The sequence below is a fragment of the Haliotis rufescens genome, unplaced genomic scaffold (assembly GCF_023055435.1).
Source record: "Haliotis rufescens isolate VD_foot unplaced genomic scaffold, xgHalRufe1.0.p SCAF_2, whole genome shotgun sequence".
In the NCBI taxonomy this organism is placed as follows: domain Eukaryota; kingdom Metazoa; phylum Mollusca; class Gastropoda; order Lepetellida; family Haliotidae; genus Haliotis; species Haliotis rufescens.
The window spans coordinates 65,458,853-65,483,438 of NW_025963890.1; the positions used below are offsets into that span (position 1 = coordinate 65,458,853).

The 24,586-nt window shown below is 39.8% G+C and overlaps 1 protein-coding gene and 2 long non-coding RNA genes across 12 annotated transcripts in view; all 3 read right to left on the reverse strand.

Moving 5' to 3' along the window:
- Nucleotides 1-295: 295 nt before the first annotated feature.
- LOC124134520 (multiple epidermal growth factor-like domains protein 10) overlaps nucleotides 296-24,586 on the reverse strand; it is a 32,172-nt gene continuing 7,881 nt past the window's right edge. For 5 of the 10 annotated variants that reach the window (XM_046499370.2, XM_046499373.2, XM_046499372.2 and 2 more), the window contains 6 exons: nucleotides 7,308-7,457; nucleotides 6,724-6,823; nucleotides 2,883-2,964; nucleotides 2,641-2,690; nucleotides 2,211-2,309; nucleotides 296-1,528 (listed from right to left, as the gene is read on the reverse strand). In XM_046499370.2, coding sequence (XP_046355326.2) covers nucleotides 1,165-1,528; nucleotides 2,211-2,309; nucleotides 2,641-2,690; nucleotides 2,883-2,964; nucleotides 6,724-6,823; nucleotides 7,308-7,457 — 845 coding nt within the window. In that variant the 3' untranslated portion in view covers nucleotides 296-1,164. Of the gene's footprint in view, nucleotides 1,529-2,210; nucleotides 2,310-2,640; nucleotides 2,691-2,882; nucleotides 2,965-6,723; nucleotides 6,824-7,307; nucleotides 7,458-24,586 lie in introns of those variants that run through there. The other 5 variants (XM_046499367.2, XM_046499369.2, XM_046499368.2 and 2 more) reach the window with 5 other exon arrangements.
- On the reverse strand, nucleotides 12,785-15,338 carry LOC125382127. Its single transcript, XR_007222339.1, has 2 exons — nucleotides 13,763-15,338; nucleotides 12,785-13,674 (listed from the first exon to the last, which is right to left on the reverse strand). It is a non-coding gene; the product is annotated as an uncharacterized LOC125382127 (long non-coding RNA).
- Nucleotides 15,943-22,127, reverse strand: LOC125382128. The gene is made up of 2 exons (XR_007222340.1): nucleotides 16,921-22,127; nucleotides 15,943-16,832 (listed from the first exon to the last, which is right to left on the reverse strand). It is a non-coding gene; the product is annotated as an uncharacterized LOC125382128 (long non-coding RNA).

Below are 24,586 nucleotides of genomic sequence, written 5' to 3' on the forward strand. Positions count from 1 at the left end.
TTAATTTTGTTAATCCTTTTGAGCTCTCCTTTATTAAAATACACTGATCACAACCTCCGTCTCAGAAAACCACACTTGTTGAATAACGTCAACCTAGTTAAGCTAAGACGTCGTTTCTAGTGTACTGTCATTCCTCCATGTTACAACAAGACAAGACGAACTCAACAAACACTACACTGGTGCGCGCGCATGATATTTGCACCAATGAACGTACGAATTTAATTACCTCGGATATTTCTAACCCTGTGGGTAATAAAATTACGATCAAATGATGCATGGTATATCTGACGAGGGAAACTTAATACATGCTTTATTCTTTACATCTGGATAATCAATTGACGAGTCCACAAAGAACACAAGTATGGGGATGTATTCTGTTATTTTCTTCACATTCTCTAACAGTCTAGACTTGTATCGCATTTAACCACTAATATTGACGTATGTCTACAAATTGATATTTGATTGAGATTTCTAAGCAAACTTCAATTATCCGCCGAAACAAATAGAGAGGTAGACCCGATTAGCTTGAAACTGACATGGAAGTCTCTTGCAAAGAGTACCAGAGCAAGTGCCTCGATATTGGACCACACAGAACCAACTATCATGAAGAACCCTGGTCGCAGCATAGGAGAGGGTAAGGGCAACCCAGAGTCAGAGATACATCGGTGTCCATCAGTCGTCTGTGATTCAGAATGTCAATATGGAATTCAATCACGTCACTTGAGATGTTGGTGTTCACGAGTGCTGCTTTGAAGTACTAACGGCTACTTATCCGTTTTTGTAGAACGGTGTTGTATTTTACATGGTCTATTTTGTTTGCTTGCTTGTTGTTGAACACTGTTCTCAGCAACAGTCCAGCTATGTGAAATTTGTGTGTAAATATTTAAGTCTGGACTAGACAACCAGTGATTAATATTATGACACCCAATCAACCAAATCACCGAGCCCGACCACCCGATCAATTTCCCGCCTCTTACGACAAACATAGGTTAATGGAGACGAATGCTAATCCGGAATTGTAACAATATTTTTTTATGAAACTAGAGACGCCACCATATTTGAAAGTTTGATAAACACACAATCAAAAATATATATTTTATTATTATGAACAATTTCAGTTCTTTTCCATCATCTCAGACCGCCTCCGTATGTAGCATACAGTGCTCAAGTCTTGTCTTCCTGACAATGCGAAGAGAATTGTTCAATAAAGCCACTATCTGGTTGGGTAACATTGAAACTACCTCCGCCCTTCTTGCTCCTCGAAACACCTTGTTTACGACTACTCTGGCCAAAAAGATGCCGTCTTTGAGTGGTGGCACTGTCATCGACTTCCTCTGTTCCAAATATGTTAATGCTGTCAATATAACTGTCCTGTCGAGGTAAATCCTGAGAGCGTCTAAAAAGATCTGGCTGGAAGCTCGTGTGGGAGAAAAGACCAGGAAGAAATTGGCTTGTGATGGCTTGTGATCCTCTCGGATTCAACGACCGCCCGTCTGGTGGCTGTTTAAAGATTCTTCCACGCGAGGACCTGCAAGAGTGAGTGAGTTTGGTTTAACGCCGTTTTTACAGTAGTTCAGTTATATCACTGTGTGGCAGCATGACGTGGGGGAAAATCCCCAACTGATATATGTCCTAGACGTTTACCACAATGGTGAAACCCACGAGCAAAGGAAAAGTCTTGAAAAACCTAGAAACTTACATGGAATCAGGGCAAATGTGGAATCTGAACAATTTCCCACAGCGAATTGTTGTGCCTTAGACGAGAGAACCATCCGGGACCCAAGAAGATGTTAAGTGGTGCTAACAGTTCCCTCTGGATTCAAGTATTCCTCATCTCAACAAATACACCACATGCAATGTTATTCTGAAAAAGGGTGGCTTGTCGAGTCTTACATGCTATTGGTTATATCATTCATTACCTATCAATCAATCATCAAAGACGTTAAAAGAGAAGATACAAACTTTAATCTTTACCATGACCCCATTTGGCAGTGCTGTTGAATTTGGACCTTGTGGATGCACCTATCAAGGGCTCGTATCGTCGATTCACTGTTAACAGTTTTGGTAAGTCAGTAGCATAGGTTTCAGCAAACTGTACACACCTGACACCTGCGTTACTTAGGGATTCCCTCCTACATGAACCAGACCCTCCGTTATACGCATCACTACATGTTTTCCACAGATGTCACAAGGGAGCTTGGTATACGTACAAAGGGGAACTTGCAGCAGCATTGGGATGTCTTTGGGGTACCATCTCAATAAACTCTTGTTGGCATTTCCTGGCTGTATGTTTCTTCCAGGCTTTGTAACTGGGAAACAAATATGAAATCTTCAGACATCGTAGGAACTCTTAGTGCTTAAAGCGGACGTCACTATACGCACGCGCACAGACAAACGCAAACGCGTTATATGCCTGCTCAAAGCGACGTTAACAATCAAACACATAATTTGTTATGCACATTGTGAGTGGCGGATGCTACCCGTAGGGCAGGACTTGCCTACCCTTTTCGCGAAAACCTAGTGTCATCACTGATATTTCGTGATATATTCATATAATTTTCATCGACATTTTGCCTTTTTGCGCGCTGTGGGTAATGCAGATATGTTATTATTATATCATATTAAATCCAAGTCACTCACTACAAACGGTAATGTTCTTGATCGTATGTCTCAAATACAGTCACATCCGGCTACAACAAAACAGTTCCATGCAGTGAAAATGATGGCAAGAGCGAGTTGGGGAATGACAATTTGGATCCTAATTATTATTTTTAATTCATCTTAGCGACTCAAGTGGCATGTGACTGTATTGTAAAAAAGGTTTCCATATGGCATGGTATATATGACGTCACACGTGTTCGCCTCCCCTGTTGTAACCTTACCTCAGTCCAGCAACTATCCCAACCACGACAGCAGCCGATGGAAGTCCCACAGATAATCCTATTGATAAAATCTGGTTTGCACCTGGAAGTGACATAATGACCTTTAGTAGTTGTAGTTGTAGTAGTTGTAATTGTAGTTTGTTAGTTGTTTAACTTCGCAATATACCAGCAATATTCAAGCTATATGGCGGTCTGTAAATAATCGTGTCTGGACCAGACAATGCAGTGCTTCTCTATTTTGGAACATCGACATGCATCCAATAAATAGCTCACTCACTCACTCACTGATGATGTGACAAAAAATAAGTGTGGGCAGTGTCGGTCAACCCCAACATGCATAACATGTTTACACATGTCACACCTCGGTCACACATGTTACATCGCTGTCACACATATCACAACTCGGTCACATCTCACACCTCGGTCACACATGTCACAACTCGGTCATACGTGTCACACCTTGGTCACATGTCATACTTCGGTCACACATGTCACACCTTGGTCACACATGTCACACCTTGGTCACACATGTCACACCTCGGCCATTCATGTCACACCTCGTTCATTCATGTCACACCTCGGTCACACATGTCACACCTTGGTCACATGCCATACTTCGGTCACACATGACACATCACAGTCACACATATCACACCTTGGTCTCATCTCACACCTCGGTCATACATGTCACACCTCGGTCACACATGTCACACCTTGGTCACACATGTCACATCGTGGTAACACATATCACACCTGGGTCATACATGTCAAACCTTGGTCATTCATGTCACACCTCGGTCACACATGTCACACCTTGGTCGCACATGTCACACCTCGGTCACACATGTCACACCTCGGTCGTTCATGTCACACCTCGGTCACACATGTCACACCTTGGTCACATGTCATACTTCGGTCACACATGAAACATCACAGTCACACATATCACACCTTGGTCTCATCTCACACCTCGGTCATACATGTCACACCTCGGTCACACATGTCACACCTTGGTCAAACATGTCACATCGTGGTCACACATATCACACCTGGGTCATACATGTCAAACCTTGGTCACACATGTCTAACCTCGGTCATTTATGTCACACCTCGGTCACACATGTCACACCTTGGTCACACATGTCACACCTTGGTCACAAATGTCACATCGTGGTCACACATCTCACACCTTGGTCATACATGTCACACCCCGGTCACACATGTCACACCTTGGTCACACATGTCACACATGTCACACCTTGGTCACTCATGTCACACCTTGGTCACACATGTCACACCTTGGTCACACATGTCACATCGTGGTCACACATCTCACACCTCGGTCACACATCTCACACCTTGGTCATACATGTCACACCCCGGTCACACATGTCACACCTTGGTCACACATGTCACACATGTCACACCTTGGTCACTCATGTCACACCTTGGTCACACATCTCACACCTCGGTCACACATGTCACACCTCGGTCATACATGTCACAACCCGGTCACATATGTCACACCTTGGTCACACATGTCACATCGTGGTCACACATATCACACCTCGGTCATACGTGTCACACCTCGGTCACACATGTCACACCTTGGTCACAAATATCACACATGTCACACCTCGGTCATACGTGTCACACCTTGGTCACAAATGTCACATCGTGGTCACACATCTCACACCTTGGTCATACATGTCACACCCCGGTCATATATGTCACACCTTGGTCACACCTTGGTCACACATGTCACACCTTGGTCACACATGTCACACCTTGGTCACACATGTCACATCGTGGTCACACATCTCACACCTCGGTCACACATGTCACACCTCGGTCATACATGTCACACCGTGTTCACATGTCACACCTTGGTCACATGTCACACATCGGTCCAACATGTCACACCTTGGTCACATGTCACACCTTGGTCACATGTCACACCTTGGTCACATGTCACACATCGGTCCAACATGTCACACCGTGGTCATATGTCACACCTCGGTCACATGTCACGCCTGGGTCATACATGTCACACCTCGGTCAAACATGTCATTCTTAGATCACACATGTCACACCTAGGTCACATGTCACACCTCGGTCACAACATGTCACACCTAAGTCACACATGTCACACCTTGGCCACATGTCACACATCAGTCACATGTCACACCTGGGTCCTATGATACACCTCAGTCACACATGTCACCTCAGTCATACATGTCATACCTTGTTCGTACATCGCTCCTCAGTCACGTGTCACACTTCAGTTACATGTCACAACTTGGTCATACATGTCTTACCTCGGTCAAACATGTCCCACCTTGGTCACATGTCACACCGTAGTCACATGTCACACCTGGGTCCTATTTCACACCTCGGTCACACATGTCATACCTCAGTCATACGTTTCATACCTTGCTCTTACGTCACACCTCGGTCACGTGTCACACTTCAGTTACATGTCACATCTTGGTCACATCTCACACCCAGGTCACACATGTCATAACTCAGTCATACATATCACACCTTCGTAGTACTTATCACATCTCGGTCAAACATGTCACACCTTGGTCACATGTCACATCTCGGTCACATGTCACTCCTCGGTCACACATGTCACACCTAATTCATACATGTCACACCTCTGTCACACATGTCATTCTGAGATCACACATGTCACACTTAGGTCACATGTCACACTTAGGACACGTCAATCCTTTGTCACAAATTCCATATTTCGGTCAGACATGACATACTCTGGCTAAGCATGTCATACTTAGGTCACAAGTCGTAGTTAGGTCACACATGCCATCTTTAGGCCAAACATGTCATACTTCGGTCACATGTCATACTCAGGTCACATGTCATACTTAGGCCAAACATGTCATACTTAGGTCATATGTCATATTGAGAACACATAGCATACTTTGGCCACATGTCAGGTAAAGGCCAAACATGTCATTCTTAGGCCAAACATGTCATACGTAGGCCACATGTCATACTTAGGACAAACATGTCAAACTAAGGCCAAATGTCATACTTAGAACAAACATGGCATACGTAGGTCACATGCCATACTTAAGTCAAACATGTCACACTTAGGCCAAACATGTTATACTTAGGACATACATGTCAGGCTTAGGCATAACATGTCATACTTAGGACACACATTTCATACTTAGGCCAACCATGTCATACTTAGGACACACATGTCATACTTAGGCCAAACATGGCATACGTAGGCCACATGTCATACTTAGGCTAAACATGTCATACGTAGCCAAACATGTCATACTGAGGACAAACATGTCATACTTAGGACACACATGTCACACTTAGGCTAAACATGGCATACGTAGGCCAAGCATGTCATACTTAGGACACACATGTCATACTTAGGCTAAACATGTCATACTTAGGCCACATGTCATACTTTTGTCAAACATGTCAAACTTAGGCCAAATGTCATAATTAGAACACATGTCATACTTTGGCCATATGTCAGGCTAAGGCAAAACATGTCATACTTAGGCCAAATGTCACATTTAGAACACATATCATACTTTGGCCACATGTCAAGCTAAGGCAAAACATGTCATACTTAGGCCAAATGTCATACTTAGGACAAACATGTCATACGTAGGCCACATGTCATACTTAGAGCAGCCATGTCATGGTTAGACCAAATATGTCATGCTTAGGCCAAACATGTCATACTTAGGCCAAACATGTTATACTTCAGCCCAAAACATCACACGTAGGTCACACAAGTCATAGTTAGGTCGACGTCACACATGCCATCTTTACGTCAAACATGTCATACTTGCCAGGGTTGCAGACATAAGAGCAGTTACCGCATGTTCCATTGAGACAATTACTACATCTGTACACACAGTCTGTGTCATGTCTATCGACTGTGCAGTCTGAAACATACAAAACATGAAACATGTCAAAATGTGTAACACTGTCATGAATGATGAAGGATGTATGTAAGCGAGTGACCTTCATGGACAAACCATTGTAAAACTGAAGCAAAATGTTTGTGAAACGGTTATCCTCCTTAACATTCATATAATTTAGGGGGAGTTTTGGGAAGCGTAGTGGTTGAAGCGTTCACTCGTCACGCTAACGACCCGGGTTCTATTCCCCACATGGGTACAATGTGTGAAGCCCATTTCTGGTGTCCCCCGCCCTGATATTGCTGGAATATTGATAAAAGCGGTGTAAAAACACCCTGACTCACTCATGTTGTTTTGTATAAATTTGGACTATTTCTTATACCTAGTTCTATTAACATTTCATATCAGTGTGCAAGATGATATTAGTATGTTCTGTTTCTGTGACTTATTCACTGAAGATACGATAAAAACAATTCAGAAAAATACCACGTGGACATAGCAGACTCACACTCACTATGAAAACAGCAAGCGTTGCCCGTGTACCCTTGAGAACATCCCCCGAGGCAGGTGTTGGCCTTGAAGTTGCAGGGATCATCCTCGTCTTGGCAGCGTCCACAGAGCTCGGCACAGTCACGCCACAAACTACCAGCGGGACATTCTTCAGACAAAAACTGGTGATTTAGGATCATGTATACAGTTGGAAAGAAAGAATGATGAACTTTACTTGCATCGTTTAGAGACCGCCTAGTGGTAGAGCTCCCGGATCCGTCCGGAGAGCGGAAGGTCCGGGGTTCGATCCCCGGCTGCGTCATAACAAAAGACGTCAAAAGATTGGTCTTGTTGGTACCCTGTCTGACGCTCGGCATTACGGGGCTAAAACAAGAACTGGTCAGCTCGGAGTCAGTATACTGTGTCTGAGTGGGGCATTCATGTTTAACTGCTGCATGGTATTTCAGTGGGCTTACACTTTAAATCGGCATTAGTCCGGACTAGCACAAGCAGCCACATAAACACACACGTACATGCACGTCGCTATATAAGTGCAATAATCTTGGACGCGACGTTAAACCCTATTTAACCCCACATGCAGCGTTTGGGCAATTTTTGAAAGAAATTTAAGGAATCATCACGGGTTGGAAACACATTAAGAAGATGATTACACATTCAGGGATTGGTTCCACATTCAGGGGGTGGAAACACAGTCAGAAAATGTTACACATTCAGGAGTTGCTAAAACATTCAGGAGTTGGTTTTAACATTCAGGGGTTGGTTACACATTCAGGGGTTGATTACACATTCAGGGGTTGGTAAACATTCAGAGGTTCTTACACATTCAGGAGTTGGTTGAACATTCAGAAGTTGGATACACGTTCAGGGGTTGATTACACAATCAGGGGTTAGTTAAACATTTGGGAGATGGTTACATATCCATATGCAGGAGTTAGTTTCTTATACAGGAGTTGGTTACACATTCAGGAGTTGGTTACACATTCAGGGGTTAGTTAAACATTTGGAAGATGGTTACATATTCATATGCAGGAGTTGGTTTCATATTCATATGCAGGAGTTGGTTTCATATTCATATGCAGGAGTTGGTTTCATATTCTGGGGTTGGTCTCACATTCAGAAGATGGTTACATATTCAGAAGATGATTACACATTCAGAAGATGGTTACACATTCAGAAGTTGGTTACACGTTAAAAAGATGGCTACATATTCAGGGGATGGTTACCCATTCAGAAAATTGTTACACATTTAGGTGTTATTTTCATATTCAGGGATTGGTTACACATTCAGAAGATGGTCACACTTTCAGGGGTTGGTTACATATTAAGAAGATGGTTACCCATTCAGGGGTTAGCTACACATTCGGAAGATGGCTACATATTCAGATGCAGGAGTTGGTTTTATATTCAGGGGTTGGTTACACATTTAGGGGTTGGTCACACATTCAGAAGATGGTTACACATTCAGAAGATGATTACACATTCAGAAGATGGTTACACATTCAAAAGATGGTCACATATTCAAAAGATGCTTGTACATTCAGGAGTTGGTTACACATTCAGGGGGTGATTACACATTTAGGAGTTGGTTACACATTCAGGGGGTGATTACACATTCAGGAGCTGGTTACACATTCAGGGGGTGATTACACATTCAGGAGTTGCTTATACGTTAAGAAGATGGTTTCACATTCAGAAGATGGTTACACATTCATGAGTTGGTTACACATTCATGAGTTCATTACACATTCAGAAGCTGGTTACACCTTAAGAACATGGTTACAAATTCAGAAGATGGGTACACATTCAGGGGTTAGTTACACATTCAGGGGTTAGTTACACATTCAGGAGCAGGGTTCACATTCAGGGATTGGTGACACATTCAGAAAATGATTACACATTCAGAAGATGGTTACACATCCAGAAGATGGTAACATATTCAGGAGTTGGTTACACATTCAGAAGATGGCTAGACATTTAGAAGATGATTACACATTCAGAAAATGGTTACACATTCAGAAGATGCACGGGTAAGGTGCTGACACACCTAGAAACATAATTGGGGCGAACCGGGATTCGAACCCACAAGCATAGGTTTCTGGCGTGCCCAAGGGACGCAACTCTGCACAGCGAATCGAGGCGCCTTAGACGACTGGGCCACCCGTGCCCCCACACATTCAGAAGATGGCTACACATTCAGGGGTTAGTTACACATTCATAAGATGGTTACACATGGAGTAGTTGGTTACACATTTAGTGGCTAGTAACACATTCGGGAGAGGGTTACATATTCAGGGATTTGTTACACATTTAGGGGTTATTCACACATTCAGAAGATGGCTACACAATCAGGGGTTAGTTACTCATTCAGGGGTTGGTCACACATTCAGAAGATGGTTACACATTCAAAAGATGATTCCACATTCATGAGATAGTTACACATTCAGAAGATGGTTACACATTCACCAGATGATTAATCATTCAAGAGCCTGTTGCACATTCGAGGTTGGTTACACATTCGGAAGGGTTACATATTCAGGGATTTGTTACACATTTAGGGGCTGGTTACACATTGAGAAGATGATAACACATTCGGAAGATGATTGCACATTCAAAAGATGGTTACATATTTAGGAGTTGGCAACACATTCATGAGTTGATTACACATTGGTTACACATTCAGGAGTTAGTTACACTTCCGGAAGCTGGTTACACATTCAGAAGATGGTTACATATTCAGAAGATGATTACACATGCAGAAGATGGTTACATATCCAGGAGATGGTTACATAATTCAGAAGATGGTTACACATTCATGAGTTGGTTACACATTAAGGAGTTGATTACACTTTCAGATGGTGGTTAAACATTCAGAAGATGGCTACACATTCAGGGTTTAGTTACATATTCAGGGGTTGGCTTCACATTCAGAAGATGGTTACACATGGAGGAGTTGGTTACACATTCGGAAGAGGGTTACAGATTCAGGGATTTGTTACACATTGAGGGGTTGGTCACACAATCAGTGGTTGGTCACACATTCAGAAGATGATAACACATTCGGAAGATGGTTACACATTCAAATGATGGTTACATATTCAGGAGTTGGTTACACATTCAGGAGTTGACTACACATTCAGGGGTTGGTCACACATTCAGAAGATGGTTACAAATTCAGAAGATGATTACAAATTCAGAAGATGATTACAGATTCGAAAGATGGTTACATATTCATGAGTTGATTACACATTGCTTGCACATTCAGGAGTTGGTTCACATTCAAAAGATTGTTACATATTCAGGAGTTGATTACACATTCAGGAGTTGACTACACATTCAGGGGTTGGTCACACATTCGGAAGATGGTTGCACATTCAAAAGATGGTTACATATTCAGGAGTTGGCAACACATTTATCAGTTGATTACACATTGGTTGCACATTCAGGAGTTGCTTACATATTCAAAAGATGGTTATAAATTCAGAAGATGCTTACACATTCAGGAGTTGGTTACACATTCAAGAGTTGATTACACATTCAGGAGTTGGTTACACATTCAGAAGATGGTTACACATTGAGGGTTTAGTTACATATTCAGGAGTTGGCAACACATTCATGAGTTGATTACACATTGGTTGCACATTCAGGAGTTGGTTACATATTCAAGAGATGGTTACACATTCAGGAGTTGCTTATACGTTAAGAAGATGGTTTCACATTCAGAAGATGCTTACACATTCAGGAGTTAGTTACATATTTAGGGGTTGGTTACACATTCAGGATTTGGTTACCCATTGAAGGGTTAGTTTCTTAATCAGAGGTTGGTTACACATTTAGGAGTTGATTACACATTCAGGGGTTAGTTAAACATTTGGAAGATGGTCACATATTCATATGCAGGAGTTGGTTTCATGTTCAGGAGTTGGTTACACATTCGGAATATGGTTACACATTCGGAATATGGTTACATATTCAGGGGTTGGTTGCACATTCAGGGGTTGCTCATACATTTAAAAGATGGTGACACATTCAGAATATGATTACACATTCAGAAGATGGTTACATATTCATGAGTTGATTACACATTCAGGGGTTGGTCACACATTCAGAAGATAGTTACACATTCAGGATTTGGTTACCCATTGAAGGGTTAGTTTCTTAAACAGAGGTTGGTTACACATTCAGAAGATGGTTACACATTTAGGAGTTGGTTACACATTTGGAAGATGGTCACATATTCATATGCAGGAGTTGGTTTCATGTTCAGGAGTTGGTTACACATTCGGAATATGGTTACACATTCGGAATATGGTTACATATTCAGGGGTTGGTTGCACATTCAGGGGTTGCTCATACATTTAAAAGATGGTGACACATTCAGAATATGATTACACATTCAGAAGATGGTTACATATTCATGAGTTGATTACACATTCAGGGGTTGGTCACACATTCAGAAGATAGTAACACATTCAGGAGTTGGGTACATATTCCGGAGATGGTTACGCATTCAGAAGATCTTGACACATTCAGAAGATGGTTTCATATTCATGAGTTGGTTACAAATTCAGAAGATGATTACACATTCGGAAGATGGTTACACATTCAAAAGATGGTTACATATTCAGGAGTTGGCAACACATTTATCAGTTGATTACACATTGGTTGCACATTCAGGAGTTGGTTACACATTCAGAAGATGGTTACACATTGAGGGTTTAGTTACATATTCAGGAGTTGGCAACACATTCATGAGTTGATTACACATTGGTTGCACATTCAGGAGTTGGTTACATATTCAAGAGATGGTTACACAATCATTAGCTGCTTATACGTTAAGAAGATGGTTTCACATTCAGAAGATGCTTACACATTCAGGAGTTAGTTACATATTCAGGGGTAGGTTACACATTCAGGATTTGGTTACCCATTGAAGGGTTAGTTTCTTAATCAGAGGTTGGTTACACATTCAGAAGATGGTTACACATTTAGGAGTTGGTTACACATTCGGAAGATGGTCACATATTCATATGCAGGAGTTGGTTTCATGTTCAGGAGTTGGTTACACATTCAGGGGTTGGTTACACATTCGGAATATGGTTACATATTCAGGGGTTGGTTGCACATTCAGGGGTTGCTCATTCATTTAAAAGATGGTGACACATTCAGAAGATGGTTACATATTCATGAGTTGATTACACATTCAGGGGTTGGTCACACATTCAGAAGATAGTAACACATTCAGGAGTTGGGTACATATTCCGGAGATGGTTACGCATTCAGAAGATCTTGACACATTCAGAAGATGGTTACATATTCATGAGTTGGTTACAAATTCAGAAGATGATTACACATTCGGAAGATGGTTGCGCATTCGAAAGATGGTTACATATTCAGGAGTTGGCAACACATTCATGAGTTGATTACACATTGGTAGCACATTCAGGAGTTGGTTACATATTCAAAAGATGGTTACACATTCAGAAGATGGTTACACATTCAGGAAATGGTTACACATTCAGGAGTTGACTACACATTCAGGAGTTGGTTACACATTCAGAAGATGGTTACACATTGAGGGTTTAGTTACATATTCAGGGGTTGGTTACACATTCAGAAGATGGTTACACATTTAGGAGTTGGTTACACATTCGGAAGATGGTTACATATTCATATGCAGGAGTTGGTTTCAAATCCAGGAGTTGGTTATTCATTCAGGGGTTGGTTACACATTCAGTGGTTGCTCATACATTTAAAAGATGGTAACACATTCAGAAGATCGTTAGATATTCATGAGTTACATATTCATGAGTTGGTTACACATTCAGGAGTTTGGTCACACATTCAGAAGATGGTAACACTTTTAGAAGATGTTTACACATTCAGGAATTGGTTACACATTCAGAAGATGGTTACACATTTAGGAGTTGGCTACACATTCGGAAGATGGTTACATATTCATATGCAGGAGTTGCTTTCATATTCAGGAGTTGGTTACATATTCAGAAGATGGTTACACATTTAGGAGTTGGCTACACATTCGGAATATGGTTACACATTCAGGGGTTGGGTACACATTCAGGGGTTGCTGATATATTTAAAAGATGGTGACACATTCAGAAGATTTTTACACATTGAGAAGATGGTTTCACATTCAGGAGTTGGTTGCACTTTCAGAAGCTGATATACATTCAGAAGATTGTTACATATTCAGAAGATGGTTACATGTTCAGAAGATGGTGACATATTCAGAAGATGGTTTCACATTCAGGAGTTGTTACACATTCAGAAGATGGTGACATATTTAGAATGCGGTTACACATTCAGAAGATGATCACACATTCAGGAGTTAGTTGCAATTTCATGACCTGGTATACATTCAGAAGATGGTTACATATTCAGAAGATGGTTACATGTTCAGAAGAAGGTTACAGGAGTTAGTTGCACTTTCATGACCTGGTATACATTCAGAAGATGGTTACATATTCAGAAGATGGTTACATGTTCAGAAGAAGGTTACACAGTGTGGGTTTAGTTACATATTCAGGGGCTGGTTACACATTCAGAAGATGGTTACACATTTAGGAGTTGGTTACACATTCGGAAGATGATTACATATTCATATGCAGGAGTTGGTTTCAAATCCAGGAGTTGGTTATACATTCAGGGGTTGGTTACACATTCGGAATATGGTTACACATTCAGAATATGGTTACATATTCAGGGGTTGGTTACACATTCAGGGGTTGCTCATACATTTAAAAGATGATTACACATTCAGAAGATGGTTACATATTCATGAGTTGGTGACACATTCAGGGATTGGTCACACATTCAGAAGATGGTAACACTTTTAGAAGATGTTTACACATTCAGGAATTGGTTACACATTCAGAAGATGATTACACATTCAGGAGCTGGATACACATTCCGGAGATGGTTACACATATAGAAGATCTTGACACATTCAGAGGATGGTTACATATTCATGAGTTGGTTACAAATTCAGGGGGTGATTACACATTTAGGGGTTGGTCACATAATCAGAAAATGCTTACACATTTAGGAATTGGTTACACATTCAGAAGATCATTACACATTCAGAAGATGGTTACAAATTCAGAAGATGATTACACATTCGGAAGATGGTTGCGCATTCAAAAGATGGTTACATATTCAGGAGTTGGCAACACATTCATGAGTTGATTACACATTGGTTGCACATTCAGGAGTTAGTTACATATTCAGGGGTTGGTTACACATTCAGGATTTGGTTACCCATTGAAGGGTTAGTTTCTTATTCAGAGGTTGGTTACACATTCAGAAGATGGTTACACATTTAGGAGTTGGTTACACATTCGGAAGATGGTCACATATTCATATGCAGGAGTTGGTTTCATGTTCAGGAGTTGGTTACACATTCAGGGGTTGGTTACACATTCGGAATATGGTTACACATTCGGAATATGGTAACATATTCAGGGGTTGGTTGCACATTCAGGGGTTGCTCATACATTTAAAAGATGGTGATACACTCAGAATATGATTACACATTCAGAAGATGGTTACATATTCATGAGTTGATTACACATTCAGGGGTTGGTCACACATTCAGAAGATAGTAACACATTCAGGAGTTGGGTACATATTCCGGAGATGGTTACGCATTCAGAAGATCTTGACACATTCAGAAGATGGTTTCATATTCATGAGTTGGTTACAAATTCAGAAGATGATTACACATTCGGAAGATGGTTACACATTCAAAAGATGGTTACATATTCAGGAGTTGGCAACACATTTATCAGTTGATTACACATTGGTTGCACATTCAGGAGTTGGTTACACATTCAGAAGATGGTTACACATTGAGGGTTTAGTTACATATTCAGGAGTTGGCAACACATTCATGAGTTGATTACACATTGGTTGCACATTCAGGAGTTGGTTACATATTCAAGAGATGGTTACACAATCATTAGCTGCTTATACGTTAAGAAGATGGTTTCACATTCAGAAGATGCTTACACATTCAGGAATTAGTTACATATTCAGGGGTAGGTTACACATTCAGGATTTGGTTACCCATTGAAGGGTTAGTTTCTTAATCAGAGGTTGGTTACACATTCAGAAGATGGTTACACATTTAGGAGTTGGTTACACATTCGGAAGATGGTCACATATTCATATGCAGGAGTTGGTTTCATGTTCAGGAGTTGGTTACACATTCAGGGGTTGGTTACACATTCGGAATATGGTTACATATTCAGGGGTTGGTTGCACATTCAGGGGTTGCTCATTCATTTAAAAGATGGTGACACATTCAGAAGATGGTTACATATTCATGAGTTGATTACACATTCAGGGGTTGGTCACACATTCAGAAGATAGTAACACATTCAGGAGTTGGGTACATATTCCGGAGATGGTTACGCATTCAGAAGATCTTGACACATTCAGAAGATGGTTACATATTCATGAGTTGGTTACAAATTCAGAAGATGATTACACATTCGGAAGATGGTTGCGCATTCGAAAGATGGTTACATATTCAGGAGTTGGCAACACATTCATGAGTTGATTACACATTGGTAGCACATTCAGGAGTTGGTTACATATTCAAAAGATGGTTACACATTCAGAAGATGGTTACACATTCAGGAAATGGTTACACATTCAGGAGTTGACTACACATTCAGGAGTTGGTTACACATTCAGAAGATGGTTACACATTGAGGGTTTAGTTACATATTCAGGGGTTGGTTACACATTCAGAAGATGGTTACACATTTAGGAGTTGGTTACACATTCGGAAGATGGTTACATATTCATATGCAGGAGTTGGTTTCAAATCCAGGAGTTGGTTATTCATTCAGGGGTTGGTTACACATTCAGTGGTTGCTCATACATTTAAAAGATGGTAACACATTCAGAAGATCGTTAGATATTCATGAGTTACATATTCATGAGTTGGTTACACATTCAGGAGTTTGGTCACACATTCAGAAGATGGTAACACTTTTAGAAGATGTTTACACATTCAGGAATTGGTTACACATTCAGAAGATGGTTACACATTTAGGAGTTGGCTACACATTCGGAAGATGGTTACATATTCATATGCAGGAGTTGCTTTCATATTCAGGAGTTGGTTACATATTCAGAAGATGGTTACACATTTAGGAGTTGGCTACACATTCGGAATATGGTTACACATTCAGGGGTTGGGTACACATTCAGGGGTTGCTGATATATTTAAAAGATGGTGACACATTCAGAAGATTTTTACACATTGAGAAGATGGTTTCACATTCAGGAGTTGGTTGCACTTTCAGAAGCTGATATACATTCAGAAGATTGTTACATATTCAGAAGATGGTTACATGTTCAGAAGATGGTGACATATTCAGAAGATGGTTTCACATTCAGGAGTTGTTACACATTCAGAAGATGGTGACATATTTAGAATGCGGTTACACATTCAGAAGATGATCACACATTCAGGAGTTAGTTGCAATTTCATGACCTGGTATACATTCAGAAGATGGTTACATATTCAGAAGATGGTTACATGTTCAGAAGAAGGTTACAGGAGTTAGTTGCACTTTCATGACCTGGTATACATTCAGAAGATGGTTACATATTCAGAAGATGGTTACATGTTCAGAAGAAGGTTACACAGTGTGGGTTTAGTTACATATTCAGGGGCTGGTTACACATTCAGAAGATGGTTACACATTTAGGAGTTGGTTACACATTCGGAAGATGATTACATATTCATATGCAGGAGTTGGTTTCAAATCCAGGAGTTGGTTATACATTCAGGGGTTGGTTACACATTCGGAATATGGTTACACATTCAGAATATGGTTACATATTCAGGGGTTGGTTACACATTCAGGGGTTGCTCATACATTTAAAAGATGATTACACATTCAGAAGATGGTTACATATTCATGAGTTGGTGACACATTCAGGGATTGGTCACACATTCAGAAGATGGTAACACTTTTAGAAGATGTTTACACATTCAGGAATTGGTTACACATTCAGAAGATGATTACACATTCAGGAGCTGGATACACATTCCGGAGATGGTTACACATATAGAAGATCTTGACACATTCAGAGGATGGTTACATATTCATGAGTTGGTTACAAATTCAGGGGGTGATTACACATTTAGGGGTTGGTCACATAATCAGAAAATGCTTACACATTTAGGAATTGGTTACACATTCAGAAGATCATTACACATTCAGAAGATGGTTACAAATTCAGAAGATGATTACACATTCGGAAGATGGTTGCGCATTCAAAAGATGGTTACATATTCAGGAGTTGGCAACACATTCATGAGTTGATTACACATTGGTTGCACATTCAGGAGTTAGTTACATATTCAGGGGTTGGTTACACATTCAGGATTTGGTTACCCATTGAAGGGTTAGTTTCTTATTCAGAGGTTGGTTACACATTCAGAAGATGGTTACACATTTAGGAGTTGGTTACACATTCGGAAGATGGTCACATATTCATATGCAGGAGTTGGTTTCATGTTCAGGAGTTGGTTACACATTCAGGGGTTGGTTACACATTCGGAATATGGTTACACATTCGGAATATGGTAACATATTCAGGGGTTGGTTGCACATTCAGGGGTTGCTCATACATTTAAAAGATGGTGATACACTCAGAATATGATTACACATTCAGAAGATGGTTACATATTCATGAGTTGATTACACATTCAGGGGTTGGTCACACATTCAGAAGATGGTAACACATTCAGGAGTTGGGTACATATTCCGGAGATGGTTACGCATTCAGAAGATCTTGACAAATTCAGAAGATGGTTACATATTCATGAGTTGGTTACAAATTCAGAAGATGATTACACATTCGGAAGGTGGTTGCGCATTCAAAAGATGGTTACATATTCAGGAGTTGGCAACACATTCATGAGTTGATTACACATTGGTAGCACATTCAGGAGTTGGTTACATATTCAAAAGGATGGTTACACATTCAGAAGATGGTTACACATTCAGGAGATGGTTACACATTCAGGTGTTGACTACACATTCAGAAGATGGTTACACATTCAGAAGATGGTTACACATTGAGGGTTTAGTTACATATTCAGGGGCTGGTTACACATTCAGAAGATGGTTACACATTTAGGAGTTGGTTACACATTCGGAAGATGGTTACATATTCATATGCAGGAGTTGGTTTCAAATCCAGGAGTTGGTTACACATTCAGAATATGGTTACACATTCAGGGGTTGGTTACACATTCAGGGGTTGCTCATACATTTAAAAGATGGTAACACATTCAGAATATGATTACACATTCAGAAGATCGTTACATATTCATGAGTTACATATTCATGAGTTGGTGACACATTCAGGAGTTTGGTCACACATTCAGAAGATGGTAACACTTTTAGAAGATGTTTACACATTCAGGAATTGGTTACACATTCAGAAGATGGTTACACATTTAGGAGTTGGCTACACATTCGGAAGATGGTTACATATTCATATGCAGGAGTTGCTTTCATATTCAGGAGTTGGTTACACATTCAGAAGATGGTTACACATTTAGGAGTTGGCTACACATTCGGAATATGGTTACATATTCAGGGGTTGGGTACACATTCAGGGGTTGCTGATACATTTAAAAGATGGTGACACATTCAGAAGATTTTTACACATTGAGAAGATGGTTTCACATTCAGGAGTTGGTTGCACTTTCAGGAGCTGATATACATTCAGAAGACTGTTACATATTCAGAAGATGGTTACATGTTCAGAAGATAGTACACATTTAGAAGATTGTTACACATTCACAAGCTTGTTACACATTCAGGAGCTGTTTACTTATTCAGAAGATGGTGACATATTCAGAAGATGGTTTCACATTCAGGAGTTGTTACACATTCAGAAGATGGTTACATATTTAGAATACGATTACACATTCAGAAGATGATCACACATTCAGGAGTTAGTTGCACTTTCATGACCTGGTATACATTTAGAAGATGGTTACATATTCAGAAGAGGGTTACATGTTCAGAAGATGGTTACACATTCAGAAGATGGTCACATATTCAGGAGTTAGTTGCACTTTCGGGAGCTGGTATACATTCAGAAGATGGTTACATATTCAGAAGATGTTTACATGTTCAAAAGATGGTTACACATTCAGAAGATTGTTACACATTCAGAAGATTGTTACACATTCGGGAGTAGGTTGCACTTTCATGAGCTGTTTATTTATTCAGAAGATGGTTACACATTCAGAAGATGGTTACACATTCAGAAGAGGGTTACACATTTAGGAGTTGGCTACACATTCGGAATATGGTTACATATTCAGGGGTTGGGTACACATTCAGGGGTTGCTGATACATTTAAAAGATGGTGACACATTCAGAAGATTTTTACACATTGAGGAAATGGTTTCACATTCAGGAGTTGGTTGCACTTTCAGGAGCTGATATACATTCAGAAGATTGTTACATATTCAGAAGATGGTTACATGTTCAGAAGATAGTACACATTTAGAAGATTGTTACACATTCACAAGCTTGTTACACATTCAGGAGCTGTTTACTTATTCAGAAGATGGTGACATATTCAGAAGATGGTTTCACATTCAGGAGTTGTTACACATTCAGAAGATGGTTACATATTTAGAATACGATTACACATTCAGAAGATGATCACACATTCAGGAGTTAGTTGCACTTTCATGACCTGGTATACATTTAGAAGATGGTTACATATTCAGAAGAGGGTTACATGTTCAGAAGATGGTTACACATTCAGAAGATGCTCACATATTCAGGAGTTAGTTGCACTTTCGGGAGCTGGTATACATTCAGAAGATGGTTACATATTCAGAAGATGTTTACATGTTCAGAAGATGGTTACACATTCAGAAGATTGTTACACATTCAGAAGATTGTTACACATTCGGGAGTAGGTTGCACTTTCATGAGCTGTTTATTTATTCAGAAGATGGTTACACATTCAGAAGATGGTTACACATTCAAAAGATGAATACACATTCAAAAGATGGTGACACATTCAGGAGTTATATATTCAGGGGGTGATTACACATTCAGAAGATAATTACACATTCAGGAGATGGTTACACGTTAAGATGGTTACACATTCAGGGGGTGATTACACATTCAGAATATTGTTTACACATTCAGGAGTTGGTTGCACTTTCAGGAGCTGGTTATACATTCAGAAAATGGTCGCATATTCAGAAGATGGTTACATGTTCAGAAGATGGTTACACATTCAGAAGATCGTAACACTTTCAGAAGATGGTTACTCATTCAAGAGTTGATTACACATTCAGGAGTTGGTTACACATTCAGAAGATGGTTACACATTGAGGGTTTAGTTACATATTCAGGAGTTGGCAACACATTCATGAGTTGATTACACATTGGTTGCACATTCAGGAGTTGGTTACATATTCAAGAGGTGGTTACACATTCAGGAGTTGATTACACATTCAGGAGTTGGCTACACATTAAGAAGATGCTTACACATTCAGGAGTTAGTTACATATTCAGGGGCTGGTTACACATTCAGGATTTGGTTACACATTGAAGGGTTAGTTTCATATTCAGGGGTTGGTTACACATTCAGGGGTTGGTTACACATTCGGAATATGGTTACATATTCAGGGGTTGGTTGCACATTCAGGGGTTGCTCATACATTTAAAAGATGGTGACACATTCAGAATATGATTACACATTCAGAAGATGGTTACATATTCATGAGTTGATTACACATTCAGGGGTTGGTCACACATTCAGAAGATGGTAACACATTCAGGAGTTGGGTACACTTTCCGGAGATGGTTACGCATTCAGAAGATGTTTACATATTCATGAGTTGGTTACAAATTCAGGGGGTGATTACACATTTAGGGGTTGGTCACATAATCAGAAGATGCTTACACATTTAGAAATTGGTTACACATTCAGAAGATGATTACACATTCAGGGATTCGTCACACATTTAGAAGATGGTTACAAATTCATAAGATGATTACACATTCGGAAGATGGTTGCGCATTCAAAAGATGGTTACATATTCAGGAGTTGGCAACACATTCATGAGTTGATTACACATTGGTAGCACATTCAGGAGTTGGTTACACATTCAAGAGTTGATTACACATTTAAGAGTTGATTACACATTCAGGAGTTGGTTACACATTCAGAAGATGGTTACACATTGAGGGTTTAGTTACATATTCAGGGGTTGGTTACACATTCAGAAGACGGTTACTCATTCAAGAGTTGATTACACATTCAGGAGTTGGTTACACATTCAGAAGATGGTTACACATTGAGGGTTTAGTTACATATTCAGGAGTCGGCAACACATTCATGAGTTGATTACACATTGGTTGCACATTCAGGAGTTGGTTACATATTCAAGAGATGGTTACACATTCAAGAGTTGATTACACATTCAGGAGTTGGTTACACATTCAGAAGATGCTTACACATTGAGGGTTTAGTTACATATTCAGGGGTTGGTTACACATTCAGAAGATGGTTACACATTTAGGAGTTGGTTACACATTCGGAAGATGGTTACATATTCATATGCAGGAGTTGGTTTCAAATCCAGGAGTTGGTTATACATTCAGGGGTTGGTTACACATTCGGAATATGGTTACACATTCAGAATATGGTTACACATTCAGGGGTTGGTTACACATTCAGGGGTTGCTCATACATTTAAAAGATGGTAACACATTCAGAATATGATTACACATTCAGAAGATGGTTACATATTCATGAGTTAGATATTCATGAGTTGGTTACACATTCAGGAGATGGTTACACATTCAGGTGTTGACTACACATTCAGAAGATGGTTACACATTCAGAAGATGGTTACACATTGAGGGTTTAGTTACATATTCAGGGGCTGGTTACACATTCAGAAGATGGTTACACATTTAGGAGTTGGTTACACATTCGGAAGATGGTTACATATTCATATGCAGGAGTTGGTTTCAAATCCAGGAGTTGGTTACACATTCAGAATATGGTTACACATTCAGGGGTTGGTTACACATTCAGGGGTTGCTCATACATTTAAAAGATGGTAACACATTCAGAATATGATTACACATTCAGAAGATCGTTACATATTCATGAGTTACATATTCATGAGTTGGTGACACATTCAGGAGTTTGGTCACACATTCAGAAGATGGTAACACTTTTAGAAGATGTTTACACATTCAGGAATTGGTTACACATTCAGAAGATGGTTACACATTTAGGAGTTGGCTACACATTCGGAAGATGGTTACATATTCATATGCAGGAGTTGCTTTCATATTCAGGAGTTGGTTACACATTCAGAAGATGGTTACACATTTAGGAGTTGGCTACACATTCGGAATATGGTTACATATTCAGGGGTTGGGTACACATTCAGGGGTTGCTGATACATTTAAAAGATGGTGACACATTCAGAAGATTTTTACACATTGAGAAGATGGTTTCACATTCAGGAGTTGGTTGCACTTTCAGGAGCTGATATACATTCAGAAGACTGTTACATATTCAGAAGATGGTTACATGTTCAGAAGATAGTACACATTTAGAAGATTGTTACACATTCACAAGCTTGTTACACATTCAGGAGCTGTTTACTTATTCAGAAGATGGTGACATATTCAGAAGATGGTTTCACATTCAGGAGTTGTTACACATTCAGAAGATGGTTACATATTTAGAATACGATTACACATTCAGAAGATGATCACACATTCAGGAGTTAGTTGCACTTTCATGACCTGGTATACATTTAGAAGATGGTTACATATTCAGAAGAGGGTTACATGTTCAGAAGATGGTTACACATTCAGAAGATGGTCACATATTCAGGAGTTAGTTGCACTTTCGGGAGCTGGTATACATTCAGAAGATGGTTACATATTCAGAAGATGTTTACATGTTCAAAAGATGGTTACACATTCAGAAGATTGTTACACATTCAGAAGATTGTTACACATTCGGGAGTAGGTTGCACTTTCATGAGCTGTTTATTTATTCAGAAGATGGTTACACATTCAGAAGATGGTTACACATTCAGAAGAGGGTTACACATTTAGGAGTTGGCTACACATTCGGAATATGGTTACATATTCAGGGGTTGGGTACACATTCAGGGGTTGCTGATACATTTAAAAGATGGTGACACATTCAGAAGATTTTTACACATTGAGGAAATGGTTTCACATTCAGGAGTTGGTTGCACTTTCAGGAGCTGATATACATTCAGAAGATTGTTACATATTCAGAAGATGGTTACATGTTCAGAAGATAGTACACATTTAGAAGATTGTTACACATTCACAAGCTTGTTACACATTCAGGAGCTGTTTACTTATTCAGAAGATGGTGACATATTCAGAAGATGGTTTCACATTCAGGAGTTGTTACACATTCAGAAGATGGTTACATATTTAGAATACGATTACACATTCAGAAGATGATCACACATTCAGGAGTTAGTTGCACTTTCATGACCTGGTATACATTTAGAAGATGGTTACATATTCAGAAGAGGGTTACATGTTCAGAAGATGGTTACACATTCAGAAGATGCTCACATATTCAGGAGTTAGTTGCACTTTCGGGAGCTGGTATACATTCAGAAGATGGTTACATATTCAGAAGATGTTTACATGTTCAGAAGATGGTTACACATTCAGAAGATTGTTACACATTCAGAAGATTGTTACACATTCGGGAGTAGGTTGCACTTTCATGAGCTGTTTATTTATTCAGAAGATGGTTACACATTCAGAAGATGGTTACACATTCAAAAGATGAATACACATTCAAAAGATGGTGACACATTCAGGAGTTATATATTCAGGGGGTGATTACACATTCAGAAGATAATTACACATTCAGGAGATGGTTACACGTTAAGATGGTTACACATTCAGGGGGTGATTACACATTCAGAATATTGTTTACACATTCAGGAGTTGGTTGCACTTTCAGGAGCTGGTTATACATTCAGAAAATGGTCGCATATTCAGAAGATGGTTACATGTTCAGAAGATGGTTACACATTCAGAAGATCGTAACACTTTCAGAAGATGGTTACTCATTCAAGAGTTGATTACACATTCAGGAGTTGGTTACACATTCAGAAGATGGTTACACATTGAGGGTTTAGTTACATATTCAGGAGTTGGCAACACA